This window comes from Nylanderia fulva, unplaced genomic scaffold (genome assembly GCF_048542155.1).
Source record: "Nylanderia fulva isolate GAGA-0341 unplaced genomic scaffold, ASM4854215v1 Scaffold125, whole genome shotgun sequence".
Classification (NCBI taxonomy): domain Eukaryota; kingdom Metazoa; phylum Arthropoda; class Insecta; order Hymenoptera; family Formicidae; genus Nylanderia; species Nylanderia fulva.
Window position 1 is genome coordinate 183790 of NW_028189464.1, and position 26003 is coordinate 209792.

At 32.8% G+C, this 26003-nt stretch overlaps 1 protein-coding gene across 2 annotated transcripts in view; it reads right to left on the reverse strand.

The window, feature by feature from the left end:
• Positions 1 to 831: 831 nt before the first annotated feature.
• The window catches only part of pip (heparan sulfate 2-O-sulfotransferase pipe), a 69303-nt gene continuing 44131 nt past the window's right edge, over positions 832 to 26003 (reverse strand). The window contains exons 3-8 of one of the 2 annotated variants that reach the window (XM_029309854.2): positions 12033 to 12106; positions 9338 to 9538; positions 8666 to 8745; positions 8289 to 8570; positions 6880 to 7034; positions 832 to 3056 (exon numbers count right to left, since the gene is read on the reverse strand). In XM_029309854.2, the coding sequence (XP_029165687.1) occupies positions 2881 to 3056; positions 6880 to 7034; positions 8289 to 8570; positions 8666 to 8745; positions 9338 to 9538; positions 12033 to 12106 (968 nt within the window). In that variant the 3' untranslated portion in view covers positions 832 to 2880. Of the gene's footprint in view, positions 3057 to 6879; positions 7035 to 8288; positions 8571 to 8665; positions 8746 to 9337; positions 9539 to 12032; positions 12110 to 26003 lie in introns of both variants that reach the window. The other variant, XM_029309853.2, reaches the window with a different exon arrangement.

A 26003-nucleotide genomic window follows, 5' to 3' on the forward strand; every position in this document is an offset into this window, starting at 1 on the left:
TAAAAATTACAAAACAGATTTACAAGATTTCAACAAATAATATCGTAGATACTTTATAGTAAATTTCCTCATTTTTATATTATTTTTTAAATGTTGCTGTACATTTCTCAGATTTTATAAAATATTACAGTATATGTTACTGTAATGTCTCTACAATAATATTATATTACATTGCAACTTGTAAGATTGTAACATTGTTGTAATCCATTCGCTGTGCTCTATAAGATAAGTTACAAACTGTCTCATTACAATATATATATATATATATATATATATATATATATATATATATATATGCTAGGCACAATAATTAATTGATTATTATTAATCCCAATTCTTCATCGCTTTGAGTAACTGTGTAAATTTTCAAACAGCCTAGTCAAAATGATGTCATCAATATAACATCGAAACCGTCGTTTGCGTCAAGATAATAAAATATGAACGAAAAATTGACATCATATGTATAGTAACGTGATGTGATGAAACATTATATAAGAAATGGTAAAAATAGATGTTTAGATGATAATTTTAATGCTATATATGGATGGGAAAAAATCAATGTCATGTTGACATCAAAATGACTATATATATATATATATAGTCAAGAAAATAAAATATGAACGAAAAATTGACATCATATGTATAGTAACGTGATGTGATGAAACATTATATAAGAAATGGTAAAAATAGATGTTTAGATGATAATTTTAATGCTTATATGGATGGGAAAAAATCAATGTCATGTTGACATCAAAATGACTATATATATATACATATGTATATATATATAGTCATTTTGATGTCAACATGACATTGATTTTTTCCCATCCATATAAGCATTAAAATTATCATCTAAACATCTATTTTTACCATTTCTTATATAATGTTTCATCACATCACGTTACTATACATATGATGTCAATTTTTCGTTCATATTTTATTTTCTTGACGCAAACGACGGTTTCAATGTTATATTGATGACATCATTTTGACTAGGCTGTTTGAAAATTTACACAGTTACTCAAAGCGATGAAGAATTGGGATTAATAATAATCAATTAATTATTGTGCCTAGCATCGATGTAAGGTGGAATGTTTTTTGTTTCTTTTTGTCACGTACTTAATATATTCGCGTGGATTGGATGATCTTTTTTGAGTAATTTCTCATTAATAATTATTGCAAAGATCGCAAACTGATAGAGAACTTCTATTCGTTTTACTTACGTTTTACATACGAAAATGGAGCAATTATTATCGGACATTCTGTATATGTATATTTAGAATCATAAATGCGTCTCGAAATCGCGTATAATTCGTGCGTGATTCCTATTTAAAAAAAATAGCATGACGTCTGGTTGCAGAGACCATACGGCATATTCGCTGAGAGCGTCTCTATTTCTGGATTGCATGTTGCATTCGCGTCTACAGTAATCTTTATATAAAACGACCAGTCCTCCTTCTTCTGTAAAACTTTGCAAACATTTAATATGCTAAATGTACACTAATCTTTCTCTTCTTCTTTCAATAACCTTTATAATTGTATTTCGATTATACAATTACATCTTATCTTCGCTGAACGTAAGTCTATAAAGATTTTTCTAAATTACATCAGATTGTATTATTACTTCTGACAAAATTGTCTTCTTCCTTGTCTTTTCGTTATAAAATAATAGTCAAAAATGTGCATCTGGCTAAATTTCCATCTTCATCAATATTCTCTGAAATTGTACTAGATCATCACAATAATTATATAGAGATTTAATCTTTCTCTTTTTCTCTCTTTGTAATTTGATTAAGGGGATCCTAAACATCTTTGAGAAGTCTGTGGTTTCCGTCCTGTTTTATCGACAAAATGTGAGGTTAGATAAACTATAAGTTTATTTATTGGCTATTCTTTTTTTCATAATTCTGCAACCTAGATATGAGACTATACAGATTGATAAATCTTTTTCCTGTACAAATTAAAGTATTAATATTAACAAATTGCGAAGCGCTCTAATTTAAGGTAAAAAACAATCCGTATAATCAATAAATAGTATATTAGCTAACAAGTGCGGGGATTGTAAATCGGCCGAGAGTGCGGAAGTTTGGCGCACGAGGCGAAACCGAGTGTGACAATCCGCACGATCGGCCGATTTATGACCCGCACATGTTGGCTACGATATTTTGTGTGACCGGTGCGTGGAAAGAGAGCCCTTTCTAAAATCCCATCATGTGCGTAAAGGGCGACTTTCCGGTTGCACAATAGATTTATAGTTTCTCTAACCTTACATTTTGTCGATAGAACAAGACGAAAACCACAGAGTTCTCAAGGACGTTTCGTTTCTCCTTAAGTCATAAAATTCTGTTCTTTTCCAGCGCAAGTTCGTCAAAATTGTAAGGGCAAACTAATGGTAATCGCTAAGTAAATCGGAGTAGACAAATATATATATTCTCTTTTTGTTTTTAACTTTGTGGAATAGTTATAATTCAATCTTCGATAACATCCTAAACTTTTTATTTTAGTTCGTAATAACCTTTAACATTGCGATTTTGATAATATCGCAATAATTTAATTAAAAACACAGTGTTTTCCGCAAATTTTCGATAATCCTAAATCCGAATTAATTCGAAAATTATTACAGTCTTTCTTTTTTACAAATAATATTGTCTCTGTACTGTCCGTTATGCAATAAAGTTCTTATAGATTAATATCCTTCCAGACTAACTATCGTATTTGTTTTGTAAATTTTTAGCGAATCACTAACACTCTAATTAATACACTTATATTGAACTATACGTCCTTTTTCGTAATGCTTTTCGTGCGTCTATCTTTTAATAAGTACACTCGCACACACCAATGGACGGAGGATAATCTTCTTTAGGAATTGTTATTCGTCGATCACAAAACGTTGGTCTGCAACTTGAGAGCGCTATATTGTCTGTAAAGACGTTGCTTGCAAAACTGATAAAATTCGACCTCGCGAGTGAAGTTGCTGCGCACCAGGTTTTTTACTTCCTCGCTGACTGGCGGTTTGAAGAAATTCCGATTGATCCTCGTGAACGAATTCACTTGATCTGCACGAAAAAAATTGAACAACATTAAATATAATTAAAATTACATAATAATAATTTTATTATAGCAATTTATGATTATACAATAATATATATTTACAAATATCAAGATATCAACTAAATAACTATAAATTACTATTATATAAATTGTAGTAATTGTAGTAATAATATCCCATACAACACAGATCATTACAATAACATTGCAACAACGTTGCAATGTTGTAAATTGCAATGCAACATTACAAAGACATTGCAGCAATATTGCAATGTTATATTTGCAATGCAACATTGCAAAGACATTGCAGAAATATAAAGCCACAAAATATCAGCACACTTGTAACAACATGATATTAATATTTCGGAAACATTGCAAAATATAAATTTTATATATAATAAATTTTTATAATAAATTTAAATTAAATATTTTAATTAAATATTTAAAGCTGAACCGCATATCGCGTATTTATTATTGTTAAAAAATAGCTAATATCAAAACCATTTCCAGTAAAAACATGCCTGCGTCTCACACTGCATTACATATGTTATCTCAAAAATTTCACATGATATTATAGCTATACAAAATGATATAATAAATAATAGGAACATTTTTATTTTTTTCTAATATAAAAAGAAATTAGAATAGTTTTATTTTAACGTTAACATGTTATGTGCAATGTTATTTTATTAACGTTAACAAAAGAACAAATAAAGACATTTAACTATAATGTATCGTCAATAATTACATTTATATACCCAAAATAAATATATATGCAGTATTGCAAATTCATTACATTAGAATATTGCTATATTTTATTGTAATCTTCCTAAAAGCGGACATTTTATCATTTTGCAATTCCAGCAATGGTGCAGCAACATTTTGCAGTGTGTTTACAATGTTACAATATTGCAGTGAAAGATTGCTGCAATGTGTATGCAATCTTTGTGTACTGTATGAGTAGTTATGCTATTATTTATTGTTATTAGTAATTAAATATATTAATACAATGTAGTTATAATTAATTATAATTATTATAGCACTATATATTAAAGAAAACACATAGTTGTTTTAAGAAAAAATATGTAATTTGCAATTAGAAGTTACTATTTCTTAAAAATGATTATGTGTTTCCTTTACATCAATTAATTCCTCATTATTTCGTGCATAAAAGTATTGAAGTAAGATCATCAATACTTTATGATATTTTATAGTTTATGTAAGATTATGTCAAATTAACATATAAAATATCCCGTGAAAACTATTCACTTTCTGATCATTTTATTCTTATAACTTCGTATACAGAATATTGTAAGAAATCGATTTATATATAAAAAAAAAGTGGTTTCATTCACAAATTTTAGATGACCTTGATATGATCTTGGTAATACCATCTAAAGTCAAATTGTTCAAATAGCTAAATGGGTTCTTTAAACATTATATGTTCTGTATAAAACATTTTTTGTAATCCTTTCTAAAATATTATACCGTTCAGGGACTTCGCACAATCCGTATATGTAATAACTACATATATAAGGTGTTTCAGATCACCCGTCCACCTCTTTTATTTTAGAAACTGCTCAAAATAATGAAAAAATGCAAAATACGCGAGCGTGTTTGATTATTTCGAGAAATTTACTCTTTTAAAAACGTATTTTGCGGTTTTTCATAATTTTGAATCATTACCAAAATGAAAGAGATGGACGGATAATCTAAAATATCCTGAGTATATAATAATTATATATATATATATATATATATATATATATTGTATATATATATATATATAATATATAATTATAATTATACATTATAGTTATTATTATTATAACCAACATCTCATATTAAAGATGGTTGGACTTTGCTAATATCGTAGTATAAATAACCGAAAGATTAGTGATAATGAGTTACTAATCTCTCTGGATGTTACATCGCTCTTTATTAATATGCCGAAAGATTTAGTTATAAGCGCAATCACTAAACGTTGGGACGATATAACCATTGAAACAACATTTAACCTACCACAATTTCTCCATATGATTGAAACAATCTTGGATTCTACTATGCTTAGTTTTGATGGTCAGTACTATGAGCAAGTGTTCGGAAGTCCTATAGGATCTCCGTCATCGCCTTTACTAGCAGACATTATTACGGATAATCTTGAAACACACTGCTTAAACTCGTTGGATTTTGAAGTTCCGGTATATTACAGATATGTGGATGATATTTTTGCAATCGTCCCTCGTACAAAAATTTATGTAATTCTAACAACCTTTAATAATTATAACCAACGTCTAAAATTCACCCATGAAATTGAAGCTAACAGCTCTATCAATTTTTTGGACACCACTGTCATCAGGTCGAATAGGAGACTTCTAACTAATTGGTATCAGAAACCGACATGGAAGATACTGAACTTTTTTTCTAACCATCCATTCAAATACAAAATTAATACGATTAATAACTTTTGTTAGTAGATCACGCGATTTTACTTTCAAACGAGTGTTTTCATAAAAAGGATATAAAGAGAGTTAAAGAAAGTTTAACGATTAATTGTTTTCCGCCAAGACTTGCTAACAAATTTGTAAACCAAAGATTAAAAATCTATTACGCAGAAAGAATAATGATAATAACAACGATAATAATGAGAGTTGCGAGTTTGACATGTCTTCTTGCATTTTTTTTACCATATATCGAAAGATTAATGAATAAAAATAACGTGCTTAAGAAAAGGACAGGTTTAACAACTATACATACTATTCCGAAAAAACTCAACATAATTATCAAATTAGGGAAAGACAAAATATGTAAGACAAATAAAACCTAAGTTGTTTATAAATTGGACTGCAATGACTGCAACGCTACATATATTGGACAGACGAAAAGACAAGTAGCCACACGTATTAAAGAACACGTGAATAATATTAAATTGCATTCGAATAAATGGACAGTCATTAGCAAACATAGAAATGAATTCAAATGGACAAATTCAAGTATTCTATATTGTGAAAAGCACACAAGAAAAAGAGAAATCTCAGAAATGTTTTTCATAAAAAAGTATGAAACACAATTAATTTACAGAGAGACACAGAAAACTTGAACCCGATATATGACAAAATAATAAAGGTCGTTTAAACATTTCTTCTTTCTTGTTAGTTTTTAACTCAGTCGTCTATGTACTTCCATCGGTGACACTCTCTAAAAATAAGTGCTAAGACTATATATAAAATATCTACACTTGACGATTCTCAAGTTTTAATATGTGCTATCACCTTCTTTGTCATCTCAGATGTTTTATATAAAAGGTAGTTTTATCCTATTTTTTAATTTAATTTATAAAAACTTAACTTTTGGTAATCTCGTACCAAGAGATACAGTTCCGAAAAATTAATTTTCGCGCTTTGGGCTCTATTGACCGATTTAAAAATATCATATTTATGTTATTATTATTTAATATTGAGAGCCGACAAAAATATTTCTTGTTTGATTATATTTTTATTAAGTTGAACTCTGGCGATTTTCACAATAATTATAATTTGTTATTATTATATGTATAGTAATAAACATACAGTTATACTATTGTTATTAACAATTATAACCCAAATAACAAACTGACGTCAGTTTGACGTTTAATGACGTTAGTTTGCTACTGGGAAACTATTATACAATAATTATTAGTATAAATAAGTATTAATTATTATTGCATACATATATAAAATATTTTAAACTTTTTATCAGCGTATCTCACTAATCATGTACTCGTAAAATAATATCAAACGTAGCTATACTCATTAATTGACACTCAATTAAAATAATTGATCGATTACTCACCGTAGTAAACATTAGTAGCTCCCTGGAAAAATCGTGGTATGTAGTTTTCCAGCACCGTGAGAGTCGTGTTCATGTCCTCCAAGACGCCAACTACCGCATAGTGCTTCTCTACCGCCAGCTTCGCTCGCTCCAGGGCACCCACGGTGTTGAAAGGACTTGAAAAGGCAAGTACATTAAAATAATATCATGTTTTTATATTATCCTATAAAAATTAAGTAATATATTTTCAAATTCATCAAAATATTATTATTATTATTATTATTATTATTATTATTATTTATTATTATTATTATTATTATATTATTATTTATTATATTATTGCATATCACATATTATATGTTATAATATATTTTAAAATAAATAATCAAATTCTTGATGTTGCCAGTCAATATATAATTAAAAGGATAAATAATTTTTACAACCAATACTGGCTAATAAATATTGAATAATTATCACAACGTTTCGACCATAGGTGTTGGTTCTTCTTAAGTGTAATACTTTATTGTAGTACACTTGAGAAGGACCAAAACCCATGGTTTGAAACGTTGTGGTGATTATTAAATATTTATTAGCCAGTATTAGTCGTAAAAATTATTTATATTTAAAAAAATTTTGTATTTAAAATTATCGTAATGTGTTTAAGGGAATCCTTCACGTTTGTCTGTTTTATCGAGCAATTATTATTTCCGTACTTCTAGTATTTTGTCGCATTAATTTGACGGAATTAAAAATGCTTCTCTACGATTACAATACATACATCAATGATCCCAGGGAAATTCGAAATTTTTTACATGAAAAACGAAAAATAATTACAAAATCAGTTTTCCTTATCTACTTTTTGTCTCTATTTGACGCCTCGAATGTCAGACGAGCTGTGAACTCATCATATTAGGTGCTTTATATAAAAAAATATATATTTTGTATGAATATAAACACAAGATCTCTGACGAGATTAAGATACATGAAAGAAAACACTATTATCCTCTAAATCTTGATTAGAAGTCTAATATAAAAGTATATAGTTTTTATTACAATTTGTATGTATGTGTGCGTGCGTTGTAGGTATAATAGAGTGAAAAACAGCAATACATATTTACGTTAAAATCTATAATAGTATTAAACGTAGCAAAAGGTGACTCCATGTGTGCCATATATACATGGATTTCTAATACATGTTTGATCTGGATGATTTATAATGTGAAGTTCAAAATATCAGTAATTATTCTATCAGTAATATCAGTAATTATTTTCGACAAAAATCGGTCGGTAATTACCGATATTTTTAATTCCAAAATGAGGGTGCTACTATTTGGAGTTTGTAGTTAGCTGAGGTATCCCCTTCATTTGATTACTTAATTTTACTTGGAAAAATAACTTTCTACAAATTTTGCAAATAACATTTGTCTTACGTGCACTTCTCGCTGTGTCCGCAAAAGAAGAGCGTTTGCCTGCGATGATCGCCGATACCTTCGTGGACTTCGCCCTCCAGATATCTGCACTCCCGATCGCCTTTAAGAACGCAAGACTCGAAGTCCTTCTTAAGCCAATTGGGATCGGGCAGCGGCAGATCCGGGAAGATCTGTTTCCTCTCCACGTAATACCACGGCGCTCTTACATAATAATACCAGGATATGACCCTCTCGACGGGATCGCGTACTATGTTGATGTAAATCGGCTCTGGTAGATGAAACCTGACGACGGGGAGAGACACAAGGAAAGTAGTGAGTAGAAAATGGAGAGTGGTAGCAATCATTTAAATTGCCGAGGCTAATCTTGTGGCACTCACTCTGTGAAGTTAGTAAAGCAGACGTGCTTTACGTAGACAGACGGCTCCGAATAGCTGCTGACCATCCTAGCAAGATGGAGCTGAAAATGTGTGTATACAAAACAAAGTTAATTCAAAATTACATACAAATTATATAGTACTTTCAAAGTACTTTGAGAGATTGCGAAAAAAATAATAAATCTTCTTTCTTTGTTACTTTCCTTATTACACGAGTCATAACGATCCTCGTAAATAGAGGAAGAGATTATTTCGAAAAAAAATCTAGCCAACTTGAGCTTGTCGCTTTTAAATCGCGGATTCTATTTTCTCCAAATGTCGTAATAGCAAGCTACACTTGTCCGCAAATCGCTCCACGTCTCTTATCTCCATCGCTCTTCGTGACGGGTTTCTATGAAAAATAAACGATATTTCTCCTCTCCCTCCCCCGTAATTTTATCAAGAAGGAAAGACCCGCGGCGAGCACGAGGAAGTACGAGGAAGGGACGGAACCGTTAGCGCGTGAATCACTTGATCAGTCCAGGTATCGTTGTACTTTTCTATCACCATGTAGGGCTCGACGGGATTATAAATTAAGATAGGTAATTACTACGTCGCTGCCATCGCCGCGATTGATGATAATTGATTGGGCTGCCCGTCCCCCTTCTGACCGCCCTGAGGGGGGTAGTTCGTTACCTGTTCGATCGGCGCGAGACGTATAGTCTCGACTCGCTGCACGCGGTCCCTGTTGAACGAAAACGCGTTCCTGATCGACAGCCTCCTAAGCAGCTCCATGAAGGTCTGCGAGCCGACTTTTGGCACGCGATTGAAGAACAAGACCTGCCGGTCGGCCCTTCTCGTATTGTTGAGGGCCTCGATGTCAAGTGTCTCCTCATACTAAAAAAAATTAATTATACTGTAGTGCTATATCTCAATTTTTAACCCCTTCGCAGTGTCGCAAAATGCCACCAGTGTGTGAAGAAAAAGTTTTGTAGTTCTTAGTTTTTCGTAATAATTTTTGTATCAAGAGGTATTTGAAGTCGCTCAATCCGAATAACATCAGAATTTCAAATTCAAAATAGCGGATCTAAAATATTGATATAATATTTTTGATAAAGTTTATATAAATTATTATTTTTACGTTATTCTTTTTAGCAAAGTTTCATCTGTCAGAATAACAAAATTCAGATATATTTTGATTTAACGACCTCAATAATTTTTGAGAAACTTATTTTTGTAACAATCTAATCATTCTTTCAAATGTTTATCTGCTATATCGGAGCCGCCATTTTTAAATTCTGATATTATATTCGAGTTCAGTAACCTCAAAAATCATAGCATATCAAGTTTCATACAAATCAAAAAGATAAATAGGTTTTCTTTAGATGTGCATATATGTTAGATACGCTGTGAAAGAATTAAATTACACTGGTTAACAGAAAAAAACCTTTGTTTAATTGCCAAAGATGTTTGATCAAATTGAAAGTATTTTGGGAATATTGAATCCAAAAATGACAACTACACTGGTGGCATGTCTTTTTTCTGTGCATATATGCTAGATACATTGTGACAGAGTTAAATTACACTGGTCAACAGAAATTCGTATAAATAGCATTTTTCTATGCATTAATTTTGATTATCTGAATTTACTTTGTTTTTTATGTTATTTGATTGAATATAACATTATTAGATATTTTATATATATATATATATTTGATTGAATATAACATTATTAGATATTTTATATATATATATATATATATATATATATATATATCTAATAATGTTATATTCAATCAAATAACATAAAAAACAAAGTAAATTCAGATAATCAAAATTAATGCATAGAAAAATGCTATTTATACGAATTTCTTTTATATAGATCATTAGGATCATGTTGGAGATAAAAACAATGTTAAAAAAACAAAAAGACAGGTCAAACCTTGCTGCATATGTCAATGGCTACAGATCATATTTGGGATGAAATCGTAATTTGAGTATCTAAAACTAGAGCCAATTGTTGTTTAGCAAAATTGTTGTCATTTTTGGATTCAATAGCCCCAAAATATCTTTTATATATATATATATATATACTTTTAAGATGATTTGAGACAGTTTCCACATGATTTGGGGGAGAAATAAACTACGCCTGATCATTACATTTTTTAATGTTTTTCACTTTACTATTTCAAAAATTAGAAAAATTCAAAAATTAAAGTCAATCTAGGAAATTCAATGCCATATTCAAAATCAGTGACACAAAGTTACCCTAAAATCGATCTAATATATAATTGATAATAAAATCAGTGTTGATCAATATTAAATCTAGTCCAATAAAATCAATCAATTTAATTTTTTCGTCAAATACGTCAAAGTAATCTCTAAAGAACACGAAGAAAAACGAGGAACACTCGCGGTTGGAAATCAAAATGCGAAGAACGTTGCGGAGAGATATATAATTTACCGGATGACTTTAACCGCTTATTTTCGGCGCCGACCCATCATCATTCAGAGACTTCTTCATCGTCCCCCCTCCTCCTCCCCCTTGCGAAAGGGAGAATATATTGTTTCGCCAGTAACACGTTTCCGATTCCCTCTCGTTAGATAACGATTCGTGTTATTAGCAAGTCATTCCATGGCATAAGGCGAACGAAGGTAAAGGCGCTTTAACGCAACTACAGACGCACAAGTAGGCAGATAGATGTACAACAGGCGCACACACAATTGCCCGCGTCGCGAATTGCTGATACCCAGCAGCGCAGTAATAAGCTCCCTCTCTCCCTCCCTCCCTCCCTCCCTCCCTCCCTCCCTCCCTCCCTCCCTCCCTCCCTCCCTCCCTCCCTCCCTCTCTCTCTCTCTCTCTCTCTCTCTCTCTCACACACACACACACACATACACACATTAGTCTCGCATATCTATCTTCCGCGTATATTTTTGCCATCAACAGTTGTACATCGATCGATGTGTTTTTCCTTCTCTTCTTTTCTCCGATGCATGCTACATGCTAATTTATCTGATCGAAGCATCGCAAAAATTAACGCCTACACATACTGCGCGTATGTATATACATATGTATGTATGAGCGAAACGTGTCTCGTTTCCGCTTTACGAAGATGGAAAGTAAAAGAAGAAAGATACGCTTTTCGTAAATTAGACATAACAATAGACAGAATCATTAAAGAAAGTAATAGGTTTTTAATTACCATCTAACCTAATTTGACCTAACTTGACTTAACCTAACCCTAACCGTAATTGTAAAGTGAAATAAGCGTCATCATCACGTTTACTGATGATTTCATGTATGATTCTTCCCTGTATGTATTGAATTAAGAACGTACAAAATTATTAAGTAATTCCTTGCCGTATGAAATAATAATTGTGCTAATTATACCTTCCCCGTAACAGTACGCTGCACACTCGAATAATGAATGATTCCTTGGCTTGGATTGGAATCTGTCTGAACGCCTTCTGAAAATACAGATTAATATAATGATTAATATATATCCTGGTAATTAAATTTTAATTAAAATGGCGTTACAATTAGCAGAACATGTACAAGAGGATATATCGACAAAAAATGCATCATAAATTTTTTATTTATTTATTTATTTATTTTAAAAGCAATGGCCGACTTTACTTTGTCTATAATGCGGTTAAGCGAAACGCGGCCGTGGTGAATTTTTTTTCTCGACTCGCGCGCGGAGAAAACCGCAGATGGATTTGTGTTGTCATTCGGAAAAATCACTGCCGCGCGCGGAAGTGAACGACGAACTTCGTTTAACGTTTGACAGACAGCCGTGTCACGCGAGTCAGCGAACGTTCCGAGATTCCTGCCTCCGCCGTCATGACCACGTGGGAAATTGCGTACGTAATGACGGGAGATCTCTATAGCAGAAATGTGTATATAGCCTTGCTTTAGAACGTTCGTGTAATGGAACAAGATTCACCAAAAAAATTCGTCAAAATCCTTTTCCAAGATTTTGCTGAGAAATATTTTTTGTGATATTGAAACAAAATAAAAATATGAGTCTTCATTTTATTTTTAAAGAGAAAAATATGTAATCTGCCGAAAAAATTTTAAAGAAAAAAAAAATATGTTAATAAAAGATTTCTCAGGTTATTTGAAGACGACATTTTCTGTCGAGAGAGGTCATTATTTTTCGCAAGCTCTCAATTTTTGCTATCATGTATTTTTGTAACTAACAATAAGCTTTAAATTAACATTTTATTAAAGTAAACTTTATCTGATATTAAGTGAAAAATGTAGTTGTGTTATATTTTATTCCCACGAAGCATAGTTTACGAAAAAAATCTTTATTTTTAATCGCTTATAATTTGAAAATTATCAACATTTTCGCTGAGGAAAACTCGTATCCAAATAATTCCAAGAATCTGCCATTACCAGGTGATTCAGTAATTCTAAGAGACATCCAGTATATACAAGATATTTACAAAATACTTGGATACAAACTTTTTACATATCCTCACAAAATATAAAAAAAAATTATATATATATATATATATATATATATATATATATATACCCATAATAAAAAATAAATGGTTGCCAAATTATAATAAAATAAAAAGTTCATGTTAACGTTATTATTAAATGTAATCGTAAGTAAGCATTTAACTCATCAGAAATATCCAAAATGACACCCATTCTTTAAAACTAAGAATATATTCTTTGTTAATAATAAACAATCGCAGGTTTTTTTTTGCAGACTGTTTATTTGGTGTTCTGATCATAATACAGCAACGTTAAAAAAGAATTTATTGATCGCATAGGTAAAACAACTTAAAATTGTTCGAAGTATGACCCTTCTGCGTCAATACATTTTTGCCAACGCGATTTCCATGCGTCATAAGATTTCTGGAACTCCTTGACTGGGATGCTGTTCAGGGAGGCCGTCGAAGTAGCTTGTACGTTGTCAACCGACTCGAGCTGTTGTCCTTTGAGCTCCCTTTTCAGCCGAGGAAATAAAAAAAAGTCCGCCGGGGCCAAGTCGGGACTGTAGGGCGGCTGCGGCACCGTTGCCACACCGATCCGGGTCAGGTAGGCCGTAATAACAAACTTTATCGCATAGCGTTGCTCTATCGTTCTCTCCATCACAAGTTCGACGCGACCACTAAGCAGAGGTTCACAGAATAAGCCGTCCTAACCCTCCAAGCGCATGGAAACAATTGAGCGACCTACCGTTGGAAAGCTAAGGGTACCCCCCTTCCTCCCCAACCGGTCCCATCGCTCTGCGATGTATAGTCGCATGATTATATAATGTTGCAATTTACAGTGCAGTGCAGTATATGTCATTGAATGGTTTTAATTTGTTAGAAGAATGAATGAAGTTTAATCATTAGTTCGAAAAAAAGAAAAAAGTGTTCACGCGTAAGTAACGTGTAAACTAATTTATGTAATTCAGGATTCAGTCTCGTGTTTTCATGCCTAGTCTATTTACTATATCTAAGCTTTCTTTGCTTCTGTAATAAATAATGTACTTTACTAATTTACATTTTTATAAATTAGGAATACCAATCTTGAAAGGATTACTTTCTTAAAATAAGAGAATCCTTTTTGGCGCTTATTTTAGAACAAGATTATTCTAAAAATAAGAAGAGAAATTTATAAAATAAGAATATAATTTTTTTTCAGTGCATCAAATATCACGAGATAAAGAAATGTGACGTTTTTGTTGATTCTTGAACTTATCTCTGGTTTTTATGATTCATGGATTTAGAGTACTTCGCGAGGTTCGCGTATTCCGCAAATGTGTATTCGGCAATTCGTTGTCCACGTGACACGCGTGCAGATCTCTATCGCGTGTTTTCCCGACACGCGACGGAATTTGTTGCGACGTACAAAGCTGACGCCGGAAATACCGTAACAAAGTCGGCACGATCCGTTACACGCGTGTGTACGGAACAACGTCAGAGTTATCTAAAGCCAGAACCGCGCTGGGACTGTCGGCTCGGAACGTTGCCTGTGCGAACGTTGATGGATAAGTTCGGCTAATCCAGCTCTCAAGAGTGCGTACACTTTGGTACGCGTAATTAACTTTGTAATTACATCGCGGTCCCTATATAACATTCATATTACATTCTTACTAGAGTTTTTTATATGTACGTGCGATAATTAACGCACGCATAATGAGGAAACTAACGATTTAATTATGAGATTATAATTTTCGAGACGGATCAAAGAAATCGGAGGATGTGTGATTGATTAGCAGCCAAAAATTATATGGACAATTTTAAACTTCATTTTTGAGTTCAGCAGGTCCAAAAACAAAGATATACCGATTTCATACATTTCATTTACAGGCAAATTTTGGCCCTTTTTCAGCATTGTTCTTTATTGAGTCTCTTAAATCTCCCCATATGAACGAGTCGTATTTATTTTCCGCAAAAATAAGTACGACTTTGGTCAGTTTATTCTTTTCTAAGCGTGGATAAATATTGCATGCGAATCATGGAGCAAAACGATATCTCATCACGGATAAATTAGCGCGATCGCGCTGATTAAGAGGTCGCCGCCAAGGAACTCGGCCAAGATCGACGATCTGCGGAAGAGACCGGAATCGAGGTTCCCGTAGGCGATCATCTCTAGAAAGTTTGCCGCTCTTTCCGAGAGAAGAGCATCTCCTCTCATGCGCGCGGAACGAACGCGAGAGAGGAAAGAGAAAAAAGTCCAAGTCCAGCGCGCGCTATGTGCGATGAGCGTCTCTCCCTCTTTCTCTCTATTTCTCTCCATATTTTTGCTCTGGTCCAGTCAACTAGAAATGAGATCTTGTTTCGTACAAAGCCGGCAAGCAGACCATCCTGGTATATACACTTCGTTTTCGATCGATGTGACTAATCTGATTCTTACGTGTGATCCCGGATTAATTCGCATGGTTTAACGGTTTGACGCGTCCAAATTTGAACGCACACATACATACATAACAATACGTACATAACGCAACGTGTTATTTTATTATTCGTTTCTTCCGCATCAAAATGTTTTCAGCATATTCAAACAAAAGTTTTTAACGCCCCAGAAACCTGCTTGTCAGAGAAAAAAATGGGGAAACTTCCCAGAAAACAAAATGTCTAAAATCGGCACATAAGACGTCTTAAAGGCGTCATTAATTTGTGTTTTAAACATCCCTTTCCCTTTCTTCCTTTTCTAAAAAAGACATGTAAAGTTGATTCTCGCATGTATTGTTGCCGCTTTTCCACGATGTTGATTGGTTGTCTCGATTCGTGCTGTGTTATATTCGTGTTATATTCGTTCCATTGAGCGGTTGTCATCGCGAAGGTTAATAATTTGTCCAACATAATACTAAATCAAGTGTGTATGAAGTTAGCCCCCCTTTTATAATTTTTAATGTTTTTATAGTTATTCCAGATTGTTCTATGTTTGTTCTACATTGTTCCAGAGTTATAAGCCTAAAACCCAAAAAACAAGAGGAAAAACGCAAAAAAACGGTTTTTTATTGCGGCCTCTATTTTTTGAAAAATCCAATTTTTTGTTGTTCTGGATTGTTCTAGTTGTTCTAAACATTGTTCCAAAGTACAAATTCTCCGAAAGATGTATTTACAAAGATATAGCAAAAAATGGTTTTTTAGTGGATCCCCTTTTTTGAAAAATCCAATTTTTTGGTTGTTCTGTATTGTTCTAATTGTTCTAAACATTGTTCCAAAATATTAGTTTAATTGGTCAAAAAGTTTAGAAGATATTTAATAAAAACGAAAAATAAAAAAAATCGATTTTTGCCATTAATTCAGAAACAAAATAACTTACAGGATTGTCGATTTAGATAATGTTTATTATCGTGTAGCACAACTCAGAACAAAAATTTGGAGGCTAGTACACCAATATTAGACCCACTTTACTCTTGATCGGAAAATTTTATTTCTTGATTTCATTTGGTAAAAGACTTGTTCCAGGCTTCTCACTTGAGAATTAAAGTGTTCTCGACTAGAACAACTCAGAACAAAATTATTAGATGAGAACAACAATATAACGCCTACTTTACTCTTGATTGGAAAATTAATTTTTTTATTTTCTCGTGTAAAAAACTTGTCCCAGGCTTTTCACTTGAGAACTGAAGTGTCCTTGACTAAAACAACACAGAACAAAATTATTACGACAAAAACATCAATATTAGACCTACTTTACTCTTGATCGAAGAACATTTTTTTCAATTTTAATGGGTTAAAGATTTGTTCCAGACTTCTTGCTTTAGAATTACAGTATTCTCGATTAGAACAACTCAGAACAAAAATTTAGAGACCAAAACACCAATATTAGACCTACTTTACTCTTAATCAAAAAATATTTTTTTTTGTTCTGGTATTACAAATTTTACTCTCGATTGTTCTAGTTCGAGAAAATGATAGTTTTAAAGCAAAAAACATGGAACAACTTTTTAACCCATTAAAATTGAAAAAAAAAAATTTTTCGATCAATAGTAAAGTAGGTTTAATATTGGTGTTCTGGTCTCTAAATTTTTGTTTTAAGTTGTTCTAATCGAAAATACTGTAATTCTAAAGTGGGAAGCCTGGAACAACTCTTTAACCCATTAAAATGGAAAAAAAATATTTTTCGATCAAGAGTAAGTCTAATATTAGTGTTTTGGTCTCTAAATTTTTGTTCTGAATTGTTCTAACCGAGAATACTGTAATTCTAAAGCGGGAAGCCTGAAACAATTCTTTAACTCATTAAAATCGAAAAATAATATTTTTTGACTAAGAGTAAAGTGAGCCTTATATTGTTGTTCTCGTCATAATATTTTATTCTGAGTTGTTCTAGTCGAGAACACTTCAATTCTCAAGCGAGAAACCTGGAAAAAGTCTTTTACCCAAAGAAATCGAGAAATAAAATTTTCCAATCAAGAGTAAAGTAGGCGTTATATTGTTGTCCTCATCTAATAATTTTGTTCTGAGTTGTTCTAGTCGAAAACATTTCAATTCTCAAGTGAGAAGCCTGGAACAAGTCTTTTACCCAATGAAATCGAGAAATAAAATTTTCCGATCAATAGTAAAATGGGCCTAATATTGGTGTACTGGTCTCCAAATTTTTGTTCTGAGTTGTGCTACACGATTATAAATATAATTTAAATCGACAATACTGTAAGTTATTTTGTTTCTGAATTAATGGCAAAAATCGATTTTTTTTATTTTTTGTTTTTTTTAAATATCTTCCAAACTTTTTGACCAATCAAACTAATACTTTGGAACAATGTTTAGAACAATTAGAACAATCCAGAACAACCAAAAAATTGGATTTTTCAAAAAATGGGGGGCCACTAAAAAAACATTTTTTCCTATATCCTTGTAAATACATCTTTCGGAGAATTCGTACTTTGGAACAATGTTTAGAACAACTAGAACAATCCAGAACAACAAAAAATTGGATTTTTCAAAAAATGGCGGCCGCTACAAAAAATCCTTATTTTTTGCGTTTTTTCTCTTGTTTTTTGGGTTTTAGCCTTATAACTCTAGAATGTAGAATAAACATAGAACAATCTGGAACAACTATAAAAACATTAAAAATTAAAAATGGGGGCTAACTTCATACACATCTAAATCAAAGCATATAAAATCAATAGCGTGCGCTTGTGTTATCTAGCCATATTAAAAAATGTCTAATATGTTTTTAAGATATCTTTAAGACGTCTTATGTCCCATTTTTAGACGTAATGTTACTTTTGGACTAACCTTCGTACATAATATCCTGGTACGGTCACGGATGATCAACAAAAAGAAAGAAGTATACCAAGTTGGGAAAATTTTGTGGTACAAATCAATCGTCATGAATCTTTACACAGACATAGTATAAGGTAAAATATGAAGAAATCTAATCAAAATTGAATAGATCAAAGTTAAGAATATAAATGCTTTATTTTTCGCAGTAACATCGCATTGGCTCGCTTGGCCGATATATATATATATATATATATATATATTTACTTTGAAAATTAAGTAGGTCTGGAAAAAACTTTTTGATGCAACAAAAGATTGATAGTGGGAAACAGTGTAATGTATCGATGATGATAACCGAAGACTGCCGCACTCTTAAACATTCAGTATGCCAATTGCCAACGATTATTTAGTGAATTATTCACGAACAACATTATTCTATTGCCAAAATGAGATTATATGAGTGACAAATAAGCACTGTTGCTATATGACCCAGCGAATCCATTTTCTGATTTTTGACCAGGAACTCATTTAGTCGTTCGATTTTGATTAGATTTCTTCATATTTTACCTCATATGTCTGTGTCAAGTTTCATGAAGATTGGTTTTGTATCATACAATTTTCCCAATTTGGTATACTCCTTTTAACATTCCGTCTAAAATCTGAAAATCAAAACTCAACGCACACGAAACGGAACGTTCGTAAGGAAAATGTAGCAAGAACGGGCATTCAGAATCGAGAGATTGTACGGGGAGATAAAAGCGTGCGCGCTCGCGAGAACAGCATCCCTTGCAATCGCCAGGAAAGATGCGAGGTCGCTTCGTGATCGGACTGACAATGCCCCGGCCACCTTCTTCGATGACCTCACGCAACGCTGCCCAGTGGACTGATTATCGATGGTGTATATCGCCGGTTCTCTCTTTTTCTCTCTTAACACTTCTTTTACTCTTTCGAATTTCTTTTATTGCAATATTTTACGATAAAAGAAGAAAGTCTATCTGTACAGAATATGTAATCGAATAGAGAGAATAATACAGCAAAGAATATGGGGCAATTATTACTTATATAAATAGAAGAGAAATTGTACCTATTTCCGTGGAACGAGTCTGTGTCCAATGTCAGTACAAAAAAGAAAAATATATAATGATATCGCCCGCAATACGTGTACGTAGATATTATTGTCATGGTTACCTTTTATTTTTCCCAGCATCACCGAGTAGTGACTACTAATGTGTCCTCAACTTGTCTTGTCAGGTTATAAGACACAAATATTCATGGTTACCTATTATTAATTTGATAAGCGAAGAGTTGACGTAACAATTTTTTCAACAGTAAGGGTCATCGCACACAAATAGACATAGCTGCATATGCATAATATAAGACTCTCTAGACCAATGAGTATATTATGTAAATCAATATGGCAACTTTATGTTCGATGCTCATTGGTTCAGACAGTCTTATGTTATGTATATGCAGCTATGTCAATTTGTGTGTGATGGTGCTAACGATGGACAGATCATAGCAAAGATGATCGATGCATTATGAATGATTGAAAGTTACTATGTTTCTCTATCACATCAATGTTTGGGCACAGACTCGTCAATTCCTTTTCCATTTATATACGTTCTAAGAGACCGATGAGTGGTTTAGTGACAGAATGGTTGCCTACTGAAAGGAAGATCCTTAGGGTCGGGTCCCGGTAGAGTCTCGATATTTTTTCTCTACTCGAGAAAGATCTAATGTTTTTGCGCGAAGCAGACATTCGATTGATGGCGAGAGCACCGTAGATGCAACTCGCGCACAATGCCGATGAGTTATGCACAAAAGATTGGTTCGCGATAACTCCATGTAACGGTTTCTATCGGCATTGTGTTTCTTCCCTCTCCCTTCCTCCCTCTGACTCTTGTAAAATCGAGTTCCGTATAATAGAAACTCAAGTCATGGGTGCATGCAACATATGGGTGTTATAATTAATTCTCGATCTACTCGTTAACTGTGCACCATCGTCGATAAAGTCAAAATTTTTATGTTGAACATTTCCTCTCCGCAAATCCTGCACGTATCTTAAAGCTGTTGTTTAACAAAGTAATCAAGTTCCTAATTTGGCGCACACTTTTTTGGAATATTTTATATTTTTTCCATTAGAGTATATTTCATATTCTTTCAAATAATGAATTTTATAACGTTTTTATGGAAAAACAGTAAGGCTATTGCTATTTCCAATACGGGATTTTGTTTCCTTGAATCGATTGCGATACATCGCAATCAAATTGAAAATTGCTCAATGGCGAGTATACAATTATGGTCGATAATTTATCATCGGTCATTAACGCGGTCATGCACGTACGCAATGGTGCACGACCGCGCAACGCCGAAGGACATCAACTAACAATCGGTGGAGTCTCGTGACTGATACAGATGCAAGTTTAATTGACGAACGAGAGAAGCCACACCGTCCGGAACTTGCACGCTCGATGCCAGAGGCACCGTCGCTCAGCGTAGGCGTAGGGGCCTTTATTTGCGTCATTCACGACGTAAGACGTGTTGCCGCGGCTACATTGATGGCCGCAAAAAATCATCCCCGATGCGCATCTCCCGATCGTTGATCTTTGCCCGCTGGAACAAGAACGACTCCTCTCTCGAATCCCTATGCTCTCTGTCTGTAGCGCTCTATTACGCCAAAATTGGCGTCAGTATTATGTCTGCGAGATCTCGCGTATATATGGATGGTTGCTGATAAAATTTTTTTGCAGAGAAAGAGAAAGATGCAAAACCTGATAATTCCGTTAGCAATTTTTCCCACAGATCTTTTTAAGGCAAATCCAGTGGGAAACTTTCTTATCTCATTATTTTGTAAGATTGAGATAAAATTAGATAGAGGGTGAAGAGTGCAGAACCCTATCTGTAAATATTTATAACTTGTAATTTGACATCTTACATTTTGATAAGAGAGATTCCAATTAAAGATGAGAGTTTAATATGTACTTAAAAATCCGAGTTGAATCCAATAATCAAGTTTCAGTTTTTAGAATTCGAATAAGACGTAAGAAATAATATTTCATATTGTACTGGTGAAGTAATCGAATTTAGAATAATTACATTCGAATTTTAGATTAAATATTTACAAAGTTCAAAATAGTACTTACGAATACTTTTTTTCGTAAAGAATCGAATCTTTTACAAGTAGTACTAGAATTCTAAAATAAACTTGCTACACATATATACAATAAAAATTTCTCTTAAGAGAGTACTCATAAAAGATTCAAAACATATATTTTCCAGTTCTAATGTAGTTGAAAGTACTACTCTTAATTATTTGAAATACTTATAAAAAGTATGAATTTATCTCATCTAAGTTTGAGTCTACTGGAAAATACTTTTGTATTACACGTGCAGGCAAAGTGGCACTTTGTGTGCGTGTTTTCTGTGCGGAAAGCGGCCGATTTCCCACGCCGCCATCTAGCGGCGACGCGGTGAGTGAATAAGCCGCGTTTAAAGCCATTGCCTACGGCTATTCCCGCACCGTGCCGCCGCAAGATCGCGGCGTGCGATCGGCGACCTTGCGCACAGAAAACGCGCACAAAGCCACTTTGCCTGCACTTGTAATACAAAATAATATGTGTATCACGTGCGGATTGACAATTGGTCACGAGTGCGGGGGATGGACGCACGAGCCGAAGGCGAGCTTTTTGCACTTGATACACAATATACTATTCTTCGAAGAAAATTCGAAACCATGCAAAAACACACAAATTTGAACTTACTTTTAAGATATTTAATCAATGACTGTTTCTATTTTTGAAGAGGAAAAAGTGATATAAAAGATGTTGCAGTAACTTATATATAGTTGGTTTTTTTATTAAAACTTTCTCTATTACTCTTGTAATGCTTATTATAGCACTGTTTTTTTATATTATAATATGATAAAAAACCAATCGTGAAAAAGCGTAATTTAGATTTTACCAGCGGAAAATATGTGCTATTCTTTCCACATTCTAATTTTATATCTATGCTGTGGAACAACCTAATTTCCTCGCAATTTAACTCCGTCGTGCTGTTGCATGTGAAGAAACAATCTCGTTTTATATCCCATGTACCATATAAGTAGCCGCAATTAATTTTTATTAATTTAGAGAGACAATCTTCAATTATTACGTGATTATATAGTGTTTCTTCTTAATATTGAGAATATGGCAATACAGTTGCAGCATATGATGTATTATGATATACGTAATTATTGTACATATATGAGAAAACTATATTTGACTATAGAATGTTCAGTGTTTATTGTTATCTAAATAAAATTATATAGATGATTATTTAGATAAAGTTTTGACGTCATTTTATTTTTATATCTGCATTTTAAATAAAAAGTGTTACCTCTATTAAATCTATCTAAAATAATGTTCGGATAATTTGATTTACGGTTACATAAAAATACTTCAGCAATATAATTTAAGCAATAAATGAGTAAGCGATACAAGCTTATAAATAAAATTCGGAATATATTTTTATATCCCTTTTATAATTCACATTTTTTTATAACTGTGTTTATATTTATACATAAGCGGTCTTAAAATAATATTATCTGGAAGTATTATCTAGCTGAATTGTCATACAATTTTATCTTTTATCTAGATGTATTTAAAACAAAATCATCTTTATTTTATTTAACAATAAGATAAATTTACATATTTTTATCTCATCTTTATCTAACTAATTTTGAAATCATCTAATAATAAGCACAACACTGATAACGTTGATACATTCAATAACATATTGAAAGTTGATTTATACATTTATTCGTTTACATGAAACTCTTTAACGCTTGCTGTAAGTACTCTCAGAATCTCGTCGAAGTTTCTTCGAGGTTATTGAATAAATGCATTCGTGTTCTCCAGCTACTAATCGCTACTTAAACAGACGATTTACCTCGGTGAATCTAGATCTACGCCCGAGAAAAAAGAAAAGAGGAAGCGCTCAATGAGTTTACGGTACAGATGTGGAAAAAGAGAGGAGACGGTGTGTGATCGTTCACTAAGCTAATAAAGAGAAAATAGCAGTGTCTTAACACAATACACTTGTATACACATCACACACTTGTACTATGTACTACGTCGCTCTTTACGAGAGATGCGTTTACTCTAACGTTCGCGATTAAATAAAAGGGGAAAGGATCGGAGAAATGTTTCCGTAGTAATCTTTTTATGCTAAAGCGTCAATACCGAAGAAGATCGGTCAACCGCGTTCCGCTCGTGCGTACGTAAATTCGAAATTATCCTTCGCGATATTTCCGGAGTCGGAGTTTGTGACGAGACCGCACAAACCGGGGGAAACTCGTTCTCTTTACTTCCGTGGCCGAGATGTTGCCGCGCGCGTACGAGAAAAAAAAAGAAAGGATGTCAAGACGCCGGACCGGATCGGCGACCTTTTACTCCCATTTTGGTTAATCGCCTTTGGACCCGTTGATCGAGAATTCGAGAAAACTATACAGGTCAGCGAAAAGAAAGAGAGAGAGAGAAAGAGAGAGAGAGAGAGAGAGAGAGAGAGAGAGAGAGAGAGAGAGAGAGAAAAGAGGGAAGAAGAGAAAGCCAAAAATTCTATTAAACTTAACCCTAACTTCTACCTGATTTAAGTAAAATTATATTTGTTATAATAAAAAAAATTATTGAAAAATCTCTAAGAAAATGATTTTTTGCAAAAAATTTTGAAATTAAAGTGATAAATATAAGGCCAACTTATCGAGCTGAATATTCGAGATGTTCAGTCAACTACCATTTATTACATGTATAAATTATAAAACTACAGTCATTATATTAAAACTAACGCAAATTACAATCATTCTATAAACGTTTCGACCGCACGCGGTCTTCTTCAGTATAATTATTGAAATATAAATTCTTACAATTCACATAATATCGAAATTTAATTATAGTTATTCAGAATCAAGAGTTTTTGAGCTATTAACGCGTGTTTCAATCCGTCCTGTCCAAACAATGTTCGCCTCGATATGATCCCTGATTTTGTTCAGATCTCGGATAGTTTCATCGTTAATATGCGAGAAATTAACCCGTTCCGTAGGCGCTGCGATTAATAAAAAATTACCGATCAACGTATGTCCAAATTATAATATGTATCCCCCACAATTGGTAGTATGCTTACCTATCATCGTTCTTCTTGACAATTTTGCTACTTATTAACAGTTATTAAGGATGACACATAACAAACCAACAATACAGAAAGACAGCTCATTTTAAACTCTACTTGATCGGAGAGCGTGCGTGTTTATATATGATCTAATATCTATGTTTTACTCGTTAATGTCCTATTTGTCCTATTATTATTTCTTGTTCGCTAATATATCCAAAATATCAAAATACGACTCGCTAAGTAACTCAGTATCTTTGTTTAAATTTAGTCCATTTTTTTGTTCCTTGATATGTAGCATCTCAGAAATGAGTCTTTTATAATAATTATTTTCGTTGTCCATGATCTTAACATTGTCCCAATTAAAAGTATGATGTTCATTTATTATGTGTTCAGAAATTACTGAATGTTTCGTTGAGTCCAATCTAATATTATTTTTATGTTCTTTCATTCGCGTCTGCAATTGCCTCTTTGTTTGGCCTACATAAGATGCATTACAATTATTGCAACTGATCTTATAAACCACATTCGAATTGCATGGATGTTTAGTTTTATCTTTCTGCGCTTTAATAATATTATCCAGTTTGTTGAGACATCTATACCCTACCATACAATTTATATTTTTTACCGAGGAAACAATCATTTCTGAGATCCCATCTATATACGGAATGACAAAGAATTTTTTATTGACCGAGTCATTTCCTATACTTTTTGTTCTTTCTATGTTGGCCTGTCTCTCTATAATGCTCCCCTTAGATATGATGTGTTCTATCCGATGATTAATTTTGTTAAAAATCAGATCAAGAGGGTAACCATTGCTTCTGAGTATATTAATAATTAACTCCAAATTTTTATTAAAAAATAGTGGATGTGATAGCAATAGACATCTGTCTACAAGGTTATATATTATTCCAATTTTGTGGCATAATCGTTATGTGGATGACATAATAGTGGCCACCTCTATGACTAATATGACTCAGATTGTGAATAATTTTAACAACTATCATGAAAGACTTAAATTCACGGTCGAACAAGAGGTTAACCATAGCTTGAATTTCTTAGATTTATCACTTAAAATTATTAATAACAAAATATATATAGACTGGTATCAAAAAGAAACCTTCTCAGGAAGGACGTTATCATTTTATTCAAACCACCCATTATGCCACAAAATTGGAATAATATATAACCTTGTAGACAGATGTCTATTGCTATCACATCCACTATTTTTTAATAAAAATTTGGAGTTAATTATTAATATACTCAGAAGCAATGGTTACCCTCTTGATCTGATTTTTAACAAAATTAATCATCGGATAGAACACATCATATCTAAGGGGAGCATTATAGAGAGACAGGCCAACATAGAAAGAACAAAAAGTATAGGAAATGACTCGGTCAATAAAAAATTCTTTGTCATTCCGTATATAGATGGGATCTCAGAAATGATTGTTTCCTCGGTAAAAAATAAAAATTGTATGGTAGGGTATAGATGTCTCAACAAACTGGATAATATTATTAAAGCGCAGAA